The following is a 13,863-nucleotide window of genomic DNA, read 5'->3' as shown; positions in this document are numbered from 1 at the left end:
TTAAAAAGTAGCGAAGTAGCGACTACATTTCAAAAGTAGTTTGTAGTTGTTACATTTTGAAAAAAATAGCTGTAGTTGTAGTTAACTACATTTGTGTCAAAGTAGTTGTAGTTGTAGTTCGCTACAAAAGAAATGTAGTTTTTCCAACCACTGGGAGAAGTGGTTGTGCAGATTTTTGATTTTGCGGATTTCAGGTCACTAAGGAAATAGGTGGGAGTTGTACCTTTAAATTGGAAAAATAAAAACAACAAGGAATAAAAATATAATAGTTACATTATTTTACATTATTTAATATATACAAGTTTACAAATCATTAGCTATTTACATTTTGAAAACATTTCAGAAATTGTAGCTTGTTTCATATTTTTTGATAGTTTAAGCTTAAGTCTTTTTTGTATGCTGTACAGCATTAGAAGTTCTTGCTCCGACACAATATCTTGTTGTTTAAAAAATTCCAGGTAGTGTTCTCCTACCTGCACACCCTCCGAGATTAGAATTTTTTTAGATTCTGCCTCTCTTTCATCCTCATCATTTAAAAAATTAAGTTTTGGGGAAAATCGAAGCGGATTTTGGATGTTGGTGGATTTCAGGGTGGCGGATTTTTGATGCTCCACTGTACTTCTAGAAATGTCTCACTTGAACAAACTAAAATTTCCGACACCTTGTTCCAGAATATTCATTTCTGCTTTTTCTTTGTCTAAAATTGAAGTTACTTTCCAATTGTAGAATATGTTGCTTATCATCATACACAGCAAAGTACATCTGATTTTCAAGTACAGAATGAATTCGGTTATAGCACCATCTTTAAACATTTTTATGACAGGATTGTTTTTGCAATTGTGTCATTGCAAATTCTTCCCTCTTTTTGTTGTTGTTATAGACAATTCCAAAATAAGCTCGTTTTGCATTTAAACGCTGTTTATATCAGCTTGTTGAGGTACTTTTATTTTTTTGCAAGCAGGGTTTTTCTCATTGACTACATTTGTGAATTTGGTTTCTATTGTAGTTAAAATATAGACAAACAAGTTTGATTTGTTATAACTGTCAAATTTGTCTCCTTGTTTGGTACTAAAGTGATTTACAGTCAACTCCCGCTACAACACAATTCGACTTACGCGAAATGGCTATAACGCGATTTTTTCCTCAGTAAAAAATTTATGACCTAAGGCGAATTAATCGCCAGCAACACGAAAAATTTTTTCCAAAAAAATTGCAAATCGTGGTGCCTAAGTATCGACTTTATTATTGGCTACTAAAAAATTTTTTTTTTCGCAAATAAATCTTCTTTCCTTTAGCATCACTGACAGATGAAGTTCCCACAGCGTAGTAATCTGAACATCGCTCTGTGAGTGCATACAAATAACACTCCTCATGTTCCATTTATTTTTTTCATTCTGAGTGCGAAAGTTGATGAAATGTAATGACACCTAAAGCCGCTGTTTTATCTAAATTAAGGTAACATGACAATTGGAAATGAGTGACTCTTCCATACGCACAATTAAAAGTCAAGAAAAGGAAATCTGTAAAAGTTCGCCGAGTAGTGTCTAAGCAAAACGCAAAAATGAAGAAAATGGAAGCTGCTCTTGTATTGTAAATTAAAGAAACCTGGAAGCGAAGTGTTACCATAGATGGAAACGTTATAAAAGAATTAGCGATTCAACTAAATTTGTCGAATAATGGTTTGATCAGGCAGCATAAATCATCACCTTTTTTATTTTTTAAGTTACAAATATACCGGATCTACTGTACAGTACACTATATAGTGAATTATTTTATTAGTATACAGTACATGCCGTACCAGTTTATTTTATGTCCCTCTTTCTCATTGATCATTGATTTTGCATCGTAACAGTATTTTATGTCGAACAAAACAGCTTTTAAAAAAATACCAATAACGTTCCGTATGATTCCGTTCTTGATGTAAGAAATGATAATGTATAGTTAAGGAATGGTTTAAAACAGTTTGAGGTGGTGTTTACAAGCGTGTTAAATAATTGGGTATGTTTATAAACGTTTTTACGCATACCCTTTTTCACAACGCGAAATTTCAACTTACGCGAGAGGTCTTGGAACGCATCCCTTGCGTAAGTCGGGACTCGACTGTACACTAATTTGTTGTTTATTTTGCTTCTTGGTGTGTGCCATAATTGCATGCTGACGTAAATTATCTTCAAAGCTGAAATTGACTTGCTAGCCAAAAGGGCATGATACTTAGCAGCAATTGAAGATGATAAAATATCTAATGTTGCACCTGGAGCATTAAAATTTCTTTTAAGAGGGAGTTTGACACAGAAAAGGATAAGTTGCAGTTAATACTTATATTATTCATGTAGAAACAAATACGAAAAATATCAGAAAATATACTGACCCAGAATTACCCCTATAAACTAGGGGCATACATTTATGCTAACTTTTTTTTAAGAGAAGGAAAAATGTATGTAGGTATGAAAAAGCTTAGACAATTTGCTATTAAAAAACAGCACCAACAAAATTATTCTTTCAACAGTGTTTCTCCAACACAAAAAAATCGCGATTTTCTGAGACAATCTTTTATGAAGATGTTTTTATAGAAGTGTGAAAACTATTTTTTTCTATTATTTACTTCACTGTTACATTGTTTTTGATCTTGGTATAGGAAAGTTGAATGTATAAGAATAACTTAGCATAATTTAGTTTTTTTGCAAAAACATTTTTTAACAGTAAAAAGTTGGTGACCATTATTTACTCCAGAAAGAGAGTGACCCATAATTCCCCCGTGTGACCCTGATTATATTTGTGACAAATTGATACATTTTATTTGTCTCCAATGCAAAAAATATATTAAGCATAATTTTTTTTTTCAGAAACAAATTTAGATAAATTTAGCATCAGCAAATATTCCATTTAACTTTCTTTCGTTATTCCATTTAGAGCAGGATTTTTGCTGGGTAGTTTCAACACATTTTTTGTAATGATTTCAAAATGTACCTAATTATGATTTGGCTTTGAAGCTTAAATGTTTTGTTTGCTTAGGCTGGCGGAGAATTGGTTGACATTTAGACGGTTATCATGTACAATCAGCTGAAGTTGAATCAATATTCAAAACTAATTTGTAATGAAGCAAAGGTGAACCTATAAAAGGAGAGTTTCACGATCCGATTGTTCGGACCTGGATTTCCAATGACTGAAAGCTGTTTATTTAATGCAGTTGTCAAAGAAAGCTTGAGTTTGTAGCTTTGTGCATAGATTTGTACTTCAATTTGTGGAAAACCCAAATTGAGTTAATCAAAAAATTTTTAGTGTTTCAAGGACATGGGGGGTTTTTAGTTCATTCAGTGGAAAATGTTGCACAGGAGTAAAATCCAAACCTAAAATTTTAAATTATATAATTTTTCAAGATTTGAAAAAAAAAAAAAAAAAGTAAGATATAGATGTAATACATTTTACATTACAGTTTGATATCACCTCATGTCATTAGTATATGGTCAATGATATTTGAAATATTTTAATTTGTTCATTAGCGTAATTTTAAAATGCAAACTTTTAAAGCACAAATTATTAATATCTTTTGTAAATAAATAGTCCACAATGTGGAAAATAATTCCATTATTGGATAACTAATTACTTGTGTGAACTGTAAATGCAATAGCAATCAAGTAACATTATTTATGCATATACAGTAGAATACGCTTATAATGCCGACCTATATACCGCAATTCTTTATAAAATGCACAACTTTTCAGACGTAAACAATAAGTTTTGAACTTTAAAAAAAAGGCTTGATTCCACCTTGGACAAACATAAGAATTCCAAGGAAAATTAAATTTTTAAATACTTTTTCATCTTTCCAGCTTAATTCAAAGCTTTTAAGTTAAAAGTAGTATTCATAGGGGGGGAGGGAGGGGAGTCAGATTGCTCTACAAAATACAGCTGTTAATCAAGCCAGAAGTGCAGGATAATTCATTTTTTTAATTGTGAAACCTACTTTTTTATTTCGTAATTAGTGCTTTAGTACTCAATGCAGTTAGAACTTATTCCTAAAAGCAAATATAAAGGCATATTCTGAATATCAGTTTTAAAATTTGGAAATTGATCTATATAATCTAAAAACTTGTGTAATGCAAAAGCTCTGGTTCCAAAGTATGCATTATAATGGTTGTCTTCACATTGGTGTTTGTTATTTAAACAACTTAAAAATTGTTTAATAACACAAGTCTGTGATACAATGAAACCTGTGTATAACAATACTGTCTGTAACGATAACCAGTCTATTACCATATTTTTTTAGGTCCCAACAGTATCGTTGTACACAGGTTTTATTGTAGTTTCATCGTTGAGTTTTATGTTTTTACTTTCTTCTATATCTAATATATAGAAGAAAGTATTGGATTGGTGCAAGTTTTGGAATTTCGAATTTTGACGGATTCGAACGTTTTGAGGTGTGCTGAGTCCATTTCGACCATTTTTGGAAAATGTCTGTCTGTCTCTGTGTGTGTGTGTATGTGTGTGTGTATGTATGTATGTGTGTGTGTATGTATGTGTGTCACGTCTGTGTGTGACCAGTTTTTTGTGGCCGCTCTACAACAAAAACTACCGCATGAAATCGAACGAAATTTAGTACACATATGTGCCCCTATGTGAACTTGTGCCCATTAGTTTTTGGCGCGAATTCCTCCAAGGGGGGTGGAGCAATGGGACGTTTTTCGAGTTACGCGTGCTTGCTATTCCTCGGGAAGTTACTGGCGGAATCAAACAAAATTTGGTCCATATGTTGGTATTAACAGGAACAGGTGCTGATTCAATTTTGGTGTCAATAACTCAAACGGGGGTTGAGCTGTAGAACGTTTTTTGTCGTCCATTGTGACTGCTGTATCTCAAGAAATAATGAACGGAATGAAAGAAAAATTTATCGGCAAGTAGCCCTTAGTGGGTGTAAGAGCTGATTTTAGTTTTGTGTCAACAGCTAAAAGGGGGGTAGCGCAATCACCCGTTCTTTTTTTTCCATTTTGAGTGCCCTATCTCAAGAAGTAATGCTACGTTCTGGTTGAAATTTGGAATATATGTGAATCCATACGTAAACAGGCTTTGGTTCTATTTTGACGCCGATCGCTCCAAGAGGTGTTGATTTCTTTTTTTTTGCGAATAAAAATATTTTTATTAATGCAACAATAAGAAAGATAAATCGTAATAGATTGTCGTCTGCGTATTTCTCGTGATTTTAATTGTATGGAAATGATAGGAAATAGTATCTCAATGATTTAAAATTTTTGACTGTTGCCATCTTATGTTTGTTAACAAATAAAATATTTGCAATTAATTCAAGCAAGGCTTTTAAAATAACTTTCAATTTTCGCTCTTTGCTTTGCTTTTGCAATAATTCAGACATTGGGATGGTCGTCAAGTCTTTGCATGTGTCATTTTGTTTTTGTTGGGAATATTGCTTCCTCGTCAAGCATGGGGAGGGATCAGAATTATAAGAAAGATATAGAAGAAAGTGAAGAAAGAAAAACTTGCAAACCAAAAGACTGCCGATATATCGCCAAATGTTCGCCAAATTGTAACATCACTTGAGTTTACATCGAAATTAATGATTTCCCCCCATAAAGGTACAAAAGACCCCCTTAGAAATACCCGAATGCAACCAAAAGGGGAGGTGCACAACTAGACACCCACTAGGAGTCTATGTACCAAATTTCAACTTTCTAGGACATGCCGCTCTTGAGTTATGCGACATATATACGCTCATACATACATAGGTACATACAGACATCACAAGAAAACTCGTAACTAACTCGGAAATCGTCAAAATGGATATTTCGCGTGTCGATATGTTCTTAGGCACTTATCCACGTGTGGTCGAGTCTAAAAAAAATTAACATTTATTCGGGGGTGAGCAAAATGGAAATTAAGGTTGATTTTTGAGTGAAAATTTTTTCACGAATACAATACTTCCTTTTTTTCAAAAGGAAGTAAAAATTATTGACAAAAAATTAGAATGCTTAATTTAGAATGCTTAGCTGAAGCAAAAAAAATTTTAGACTGCTCTATGGGCTTGGAAGACTTAGACTGTAAATTCCCATTTGGATGATTTTTCATTAAAAAAATTGCATGGTTGTGAGATTTCATCAGGTTGTTTACAAAATGTAATGGAGTAATTAAAAAAAAAAGCTTCATGGAGAGAATGTAGAAGAGAGAAAAACGTGAGCTACACATGAAACTGCTTTCAGACAGCCAGTAAAATTATTAATTTTTTTCGTACTTCATAGTTAAAGGTGGATGAAAAAGAAAAGTGTTTCGCACAGGTATGAGATACATCATAAAAATTTTTTTTGGTGAAACAATTTAAAAATGTATAAAAGGAAAAAATTTCGAATATTTCTGTGTTAATTTTCATTTGAAATTCAGGCCAATTTTACTACCATTTTTTAGCTCTGGAACAAAAATCGAACTAGTGTAATTGGTACTTTCGCAAAAGTAATGTAAGAAAACCACCATCTTCATAAAAAATAAGCTTAAAAATCAGCAGATTCACTAATACAATTTTTAAAAAATTTCTTCTTACGCAAAGACTGAGATAAACTAAAGTCCAGTGTTTATTAAAATAGTTTTTTTCCCTCCATTCTTTTCTCCAGGTGAATCTCAACAGAGCCTGCCCTTTCTGGCCTGATGATGGGCGTTGTGCCATGCGAGATTGTTCCGTTCAGATGTGTTCCGAGGTATTGTTCTTTGTATTCCATTCCGTACTTGTGAAAAGATTTCTTTTAAAGGGTCTAAGGACCTTTAATCTTCAGAATTTTCGATTTTCTGGAAAAAATATATGCTATGCATAGTTTAATTTTGAACAATTTGATACCTTATTTATTACCATACGCCAAAAACTTTTCCAGTTATTGTAAAAATGCGTAAACTTTCCCCGTAGAGATTTATGTTAACAGCAGCTGTTTAAGCCTCTTTTTCTCAGGTGCCGGTTTCTTCGGTTTTCTCGTTTTGCGCGCATGATATCTCAGAAAGTTTCTTATATATTTCCGTAAAACTTTTCATGCATGTTTGTCTGATACATCTTAACGATCTAAACCTGAACTTCAACTAAAAAATTAAAGTTAATATTTAAAAAAAAATATTTTTTTACCCAAAATTTTGTAAATTTTCGATTTTAACTTACCAAATTTCAAAAAAATAAATAAATAATTTAAAAAAAATAAAATAAATTTAGGTTCAGGTCATAAATATAAACCAGATAAACATACATTAAAAGTTTTACGGACATATATAAGAAACTTTCTCAAATATCATGCGCGCAAAACGAGAAAACCGAAGAAACCGGCACCTGAGAAAAAGAGGCTTAAACAGCTACTTTTAACATAAATCTCTATGGGGAAAGTTTAGGCATTTTTACAATAACTCGAAAAGTTTTTGGCGTATGGTAATAAATAAGGTATCAAATTGTTCAGAATTAAACTGTGCATAACATATATTTTTTCCAGAAAGTCAAAAATTTTGAAGTTTAAAAGGGGTTACAGTACCTCCAAAAAGATGAAACGATCAAAAATTTTTTTATTGCTTATTTCAAACCTAAAACCTATTCTGAACACAGGGAAAAGTTTCATTGCTTTAGTTCAAATATTTCAAAAGTTATGAATGGTTTTAGGCCATGCTCGCTATGTGTTCTTCTGCAAAAGAAAAACTTTAAACTGCTTTTTCTCGATGATGGTATTTTTGTGTTTTCATGTCATTAGAATTCCTAAGGATTTTTTTTCTATTAAAGATACAGCTTTAAAGTAATACTTTTTGCAATTGGGATAACACATTTGACGAAACTGTGCATTGGATAAGCATTTTATAAATTACTCTAATGTTTAGAGCATGTTAAACCTTTAAAAACCAATTTAAAAAAAAAAAATTTTGATTTTTTACATAATTAATCACAGAAAATTTTCTAATAAACTCATAAGCAAATGAATGCACAGATGTTTAGAGATGATTATAGTGATCGTTTAGCAAAAAAAAATTTTTAGTTAGTGCAAAAATAAAAAAGCCTTAGAGATTTCAAAAAATTGAAATTTTCTTTAATTGTTTGAATTTTTTAAAAAAGTAGGCAATATTTTTAAATTTTGAAAATAAATTATTGAGTAAGAAGTTCATGCATGTTATGGTTTCAAAGAAATATAAAGTTTACTTAAATTTTAAAAAAATGTTTGAAAGGTTTGAAAGGTGACCCCTTAAAATCCGTTTCTCTTACTTGATATTTTATTTACAGGAACAAATTCCTCCTGGTTTAAAAGGACATGAACAGTTCTTGGCTGAAGCTAAAAAGGTAGGATATTCCTTGTATTTAAATGCAAGACAAACATTTAACAACATCCCCAAAGCAAGATACTACTAAATTTGCAACAAACGTCGCAGAACAGATGCCTGAGCTGCAGAACAATTCTGTTCAAATGTGAGAGGAAAACTGACAAATGTTCTGCAGAAAATCTTCCGAAACTGTAGTGCAGAAAATCTTCCAAAACCGCAGTGCAGAAAATCTTCCGAAACCGCAGTGCAGAAAATCTTCCGAAACCGCAGTGCAGAAAATCTGCAGAAACCGCAGTGCAGAAAATCTTCCAAAACCGCAGTGCAGGAAATCTGCAGAAACCGCAGTGCAGAAAATCTGCAGAAACCGCAGTGCAGAAAATCTGCAGAAACCGCAGTGCAGAAAATCTGCAGAAACCGCAGTGCAGAAAATCTGCAGAAACCGCAGTGCAGAAAATCTGCAGAAACCGCAGTGCAGAAAATCTGCAGAAACCACAGTGCCAAATCTGCAAAAACTTCTATGCCAAAAATCTGCAAAAACTTCTGTGCCAAAAATCTGTAGAAACTGCAGTGCAGAAAATCTGTAGAAACTGTAGATTTTCTACAAATATCTTCCAACTCAAGGTAGAATTTTTCGGAAATTCTGCAGATTTCTTAAAATTGGAAGAAAATCTAAAATTCTCGATTTACGATAATTTGGCAGAAAGCTCGCAATGTTGACTTCGATAAGTCCTCTGTAGGACTTTCCCAACGGATCTTCATTCTCTGTGCCATACAGGTATGTTTTGGCGACATGCCAACATTGAAACAAGTCCATCGCCGGAAATTGCGTGTCTCGTTTGAGATTTAAATCAATTTGCATCCTGAAAAATTTTCAATTATTTAGAAAGTTTTGAACTGTTTTATTATATGCTCAACTCATTTTATTTATTATCTCAGTAATTTCTTTATTTAGTACCATTATTTTAATTGCTTCTTCATGCCATGTAAAATTAACCAAAAAATTGTGGTTTGATACCTAGGCTCGGGTTTTTATGAAATTTTGTATCTTTGCTCTTTCTATGCATTTTAGAAAGCATATAAAATATTTTTTGGAGAATCTCAATCGGTTTAGGTTTCACACCTTGTTAAAGTTTTTTGATTTTATAGTTTTCACTAATTTTCCAAATTCAGTGCTTTTTAATTAGTCATTCGGTTGAATGCTGTGATGTTTCCTGAAATATCTCATTTCCGCTGAAATAAATAGCAACAGTCTAGTTAAAAAAAAAAAAATATCTGAAACAATTTTGACTTTTGGCACCTAATTTGGGGATAATGTCACGTTTTTTTTTGCATACAATGCTTGAAGTACTTGCAGAGTATGGACGGATATAAGGGAGGGGCGATCGCCCCCTCCTTGAGCCAAGAAACTAGTACTTTCTTCAAGTATATTTTCGGCATTAAAGTTTCAAAAACGTAATTTTACATAATCTTTGATAGTGTTAGAAGAAAGGGATCTATTCCCCGTAATTCTTCCGGAATTGAAGTTTTAAAAAAGCAATCGTAGCCCATCTCTTATTATTCTGCGAATAGGGACTAGAACTTTCAATAGAATTTTTTTTTGAAATTGAAGTTCTAAAATCTCAATTTTAGACGATCTTAGATGATAATTAGGGATAGGTTCAAAGGCTCACCCTGGATATGTTATAAAAGAAACACAACTATAGGACACCTTTGTTTACATAAGGGTAAGTGATGGGGTTCACTCTTTTGAAAGTTTTAAGAGATTGAAGTTCCAAAGAGTGAACAGTAAAAAACAATCGCCCCCTCCTTGAACATTTTCTAAATCTGCCCTTGTTGCAGAACATTTTTGATCAAATGCTTTTATGTTACAGAACATTGTAAAGTATTCTGCTTTGGGGAACAACATGCAATATACCAACAGCACGGTTATGTCATTCAGTGAAGCTGAGAGTGCCAATAAACTGGTAGTTAAAATGAATTTAGCATGCAAGTGAGAGTCCGCAAACAATGGTCCAACTCGCAAATTGAAGACAAAGGTTAAGTAATAAGTTACTGCCCTTAAGCCAGGGCTAAGGCAGAACTTCATGCAATGTACAGCTTTGCCTTCAATTAACAAGTTGAACCGCATCAGTGCTGCAGACTCTTGCTGGTGTGCTAAATAAATTTTAGCTACCAATTTGTTTGCTCTCTTAACTTCAATGAAATGACATCTGCTTCAGTCTCGACAACAAGTCCATAACGACTGACAAGTCCATAACGAGGACAAAACTACATGATATCTCTGGATGACACAAGGGCGGATTCAGAAATTTCTCAAGGGAGGGGCGATAGATTTTTATTACGTACTTTTTACTATGTGTACTGATTTCAAAAACTGATCACAAAGGTTTGGAACTGTGTCTTAGTTCCAAAACAGTTCCGGGATATGGTCCCAAACCTAAACCTCTCTGTCTCCTAACATCGTCTAAATTTGAGTTTTTTGAACTTCATTTTTCAAAAATGATCTGTGGAGGATCCCTCAAGGGAGGGACGATCGCCCCTCCCTTGTATCCGTCCTTGAGATGACATAACAGAGCTGTTGGTCTATTGAGATGGTATCCAACATGTGGTCCCAGGGCCACATGTGACCCGAGAAGCTGACCCGTGCAGTGGTGTATTCTGCTGTGTGCAGGTCAAGGGCAGCAACTGCTAATTTTTCATTTTTTTTTACAGTTTTGTCATCTGTTGTACATCATCTTTATTGTACAAGCTCGCTTATTTGGTTTCCGCTGAAAGAACCGTGCCAAAAAAAGTCTGATTCTAACATTTTTCTATTGTTAGTATTGAATCCATCACACATTTCTTCAAATATCTCAAAAACTCATTTCTGCAGATACCAGGGCATATTTTAAGGAAATTTGACTGTGTGGGCAACTCCAACTTCCTCGGAAGGGGGAGATTGTAAATGTGCAGTTTATGTTAGTTGAATACTCGTCAAAAAAGAGTTGGGGTGTGAAAATCGGAATTAGGGAAATTATTGCTAATGGTCATTTTGTTCGATAGGAAAAGAGTGTAAAGAACATAAACGCTGTGACTCAGTGTTTAAAACAGTTCAAACAGTCACTGAGTTTGAATTTTTTTAATTTCATTCATTATAATGCAACCATTCATTTTTATTTTAATGCAACCATCTATGAGTTTTGGAGTGCGAGACATCATTGTTTAATAGTTTTATTTATTAAAAAAAATTTTGCTTGTGGGAACGGTTAGGGGTCACGCTTCCATTTTTTGCAGAAAAATAAAAAATATATAGAAACACATAAGTGATGGAAAAATTTATTAAAATAGGTGGGCAATTTTATTATTTGACTGTGTGGGCAATTGCCCCAAAAAAACCCATTAAAATATGCCCTGGCAGATACGGCCATTTATCTGCACACGGGAGTATTGTTCACTGTTTCGAATCAAAATCCAAGAGTCAAAGTTTCAAATCAAAAATCACCGATATCGCTATTTGCAGCCAATAATCAGGAGTAAGTTTCTGGAAATCAGACGCAACTAATAAAATAAGCATCGAGTAACGATCAATACAGTTCTAGGTTTGCAAATGTCTTTCCTTTTCTATGTTTTCCTATGCTACTGTGAAAATATTTTGAAATTTTGTATGCTTTCTGGCTTTTCCAATAATAATTTTTAAAATACCCTTTGGGGGTGGTGGGGGGCTCTTGCGTAAAAAAAGTTAGGCACCACATTGTATGCAATTCTGCATTAGCCCTGACTTAAGGGTGGCATAAACCAGAGCCGTATACAAGGGGGGAGGTTCTTAGGGTTCAACCCCCCCCCCCTCCCGAAAAGTTAAGTTTGACGTTTAAATGTTCATTTATATTTAAAAATTTCCAAAAAATATTGTTCCAAAACTCAAATGTCTTTCATATGTGTATTAATTGCATAAAAAGCTTTCATAAGAGATAAACGGACGACTTAAACATTAGCACAAATAGCGTAAAGCTCTGCATGAAAGTTTTAAAACCCTCCCCGAAATTATTTACTAGTTGTGTGTGTGCGGCCCTGGCTTTTAACATTTATATTTACTGCTTTGTTTATGCTTACCATTATTTCTGATAAATTACTGCTTGAACATTTGATCCTTAATTTTCTAACAAACTACCTGGGTTATTAAATTTCAAAGAATGAGTAAATAAATGTTTCCATAAAGTAAAGTTCAGAATCATTTTTCATGTTTTTAATATCCAATGAAAATTCTGCTAAACGGTTATTGTTTGGCATTGGCACCAATCTTGTAATAAATTTGGCTTTAACAATAGGACAGATGTTTTAAAGAGGTTTAAGACATTCCGTAAATAAAGGGTTAAATTACTGTTAATGATTATACACACATACAAAACTATTTTTTTTTTTATTTATTATTTTGGAGATTACTAATATTTTAAGCCCAAAGTAATTCTATTGTAAGATGATACAAATCTCAACACAATGTCATTTTTACTCCATGGTTTTTAATGTAAATGCCCAATTAGATGCCTATTATTGTATTTTTAAGTTAGATTGAATCTTTGTAACTATGTGCTGCAAACGTTACAAATTATATCTCCAGTTTTTCTTTGTTTTGCTATTTAGTGCTGCAGTTAATTCAGCCAACTGGTCTAAATTGTCAGTCATTGATGATTAACTTTTATGGCCCAAACTAACTGATTTCGTCTCAAATAAAGCAGTCAAGTTACGGGGTCAAATGTTGGATTTTCTTCCAATTTTTTTGCTATATATCCTTATTCAACAAAACTTTTTATATTGCTCTGCTTAGCACAATATTTTTACTGAATCCAGTACCTTTGATTTATTTTTAAGAATTAAAACTTGGGTTTTTTTTCTTTTGATTTTGACATCTAGAAAACTTATTTCATGCATCATCGATCACCCTCATGATTGGCTTGAACATTTTTATTTGTAAAACTAAATTTTCGTTTCATTAGTCATAGAGTTCTCTTTTTAGCTTTCAAGGCCAGAAAATGCAAATACATGTGATGAAAATTTTGATGGACTCGGCGCTGTGAACGAAACGATCAGGTAACTGTTATGATTGAAGTTACTTTTCATTTGTCACATTTATTTGTTAATTTTACTTCATTTATTTATTTTTTGAATTACACTTTTAATAACTAAATGAGAAAGTGCCAACACATTGAACTTTTCATGAAACTTCTCATCATCTCACTCAGTAATCAACACCACCTTTTAGCAGGGCATATTTTAAGGAAATTTGACTGTGTGGACAACTGCAAATTCCTCCAAAGGGGGGAGGGGATCGTAAATGTGCAGTTTATGTCAGTTGAATAATCGTAAAAAAAGCGTCGGGGTGTGAAAATTGGAATTAGGGAAATTATTGCTAATGGTCGTTTTGTTCGATAGGAAAAGAGTGGAAAGAACATAAACGCTGTGACTCAGCATTTAAAATAGTTCAAACAGTCATTGAGTTTTTGAATTTTTTTAATTTCATTCATTATAATAAAACCATTCATTTTCATTTTAATACAACCATCTATAAGTTTTGGAGTGCAAGACATCGTTGTTTAATAGTTTTATTTATTTAAA

General features: G+C 33.0%; 1 protein-coding gene across 1 annotated transcript in view; it reads left to right on the top strand.

Annotated features, from left to right (window-relative positions):
• Positions 1–13,863, top strand: part of LOC129232649 (ero1-like protein) — a 46,732-nt gene that overhangs the window by 4,158 nt on the left and 28,711 nt on the right. Inside the window, exons 3-5 of the mRNA XM_054866780.1 lie at positions 6,612–6,695; positions 8,237–8,293; positions 13,265–13,338. Coding sequence (XP_054722755.1) covers positions 6,612–6,695; positions 8,237–8,293; positions 13,265–13,338 — 215 coding nt within the window. The remainder of the gene's footprint in view (positions 1–6,611; positions 6,696–8,236; positions 8,294–13,264; positions 13,339–13,863) is intronic.

This window comes from Uloborus diversus, unplaced genomic scaffold, assembly GCF_026930045.1.
Source record: "Uloborus diversus isolate 005 unplaced genomic scaffold, Udiv.v.3.1 scaffold_13, whole genome shotgun sequence".
NCBI classification, from domain to species: domain Eukaryota; kingdom Metazoa; phylum Arthropoda; class Arachnida; order Araneae; family Uloboridae; genus Uloborus; species Uloborus diversus.
Note: the sequence above shows the minus strand (reverse complement) of the source record. Positions and strands in the feature narration are given on the sequence as shown.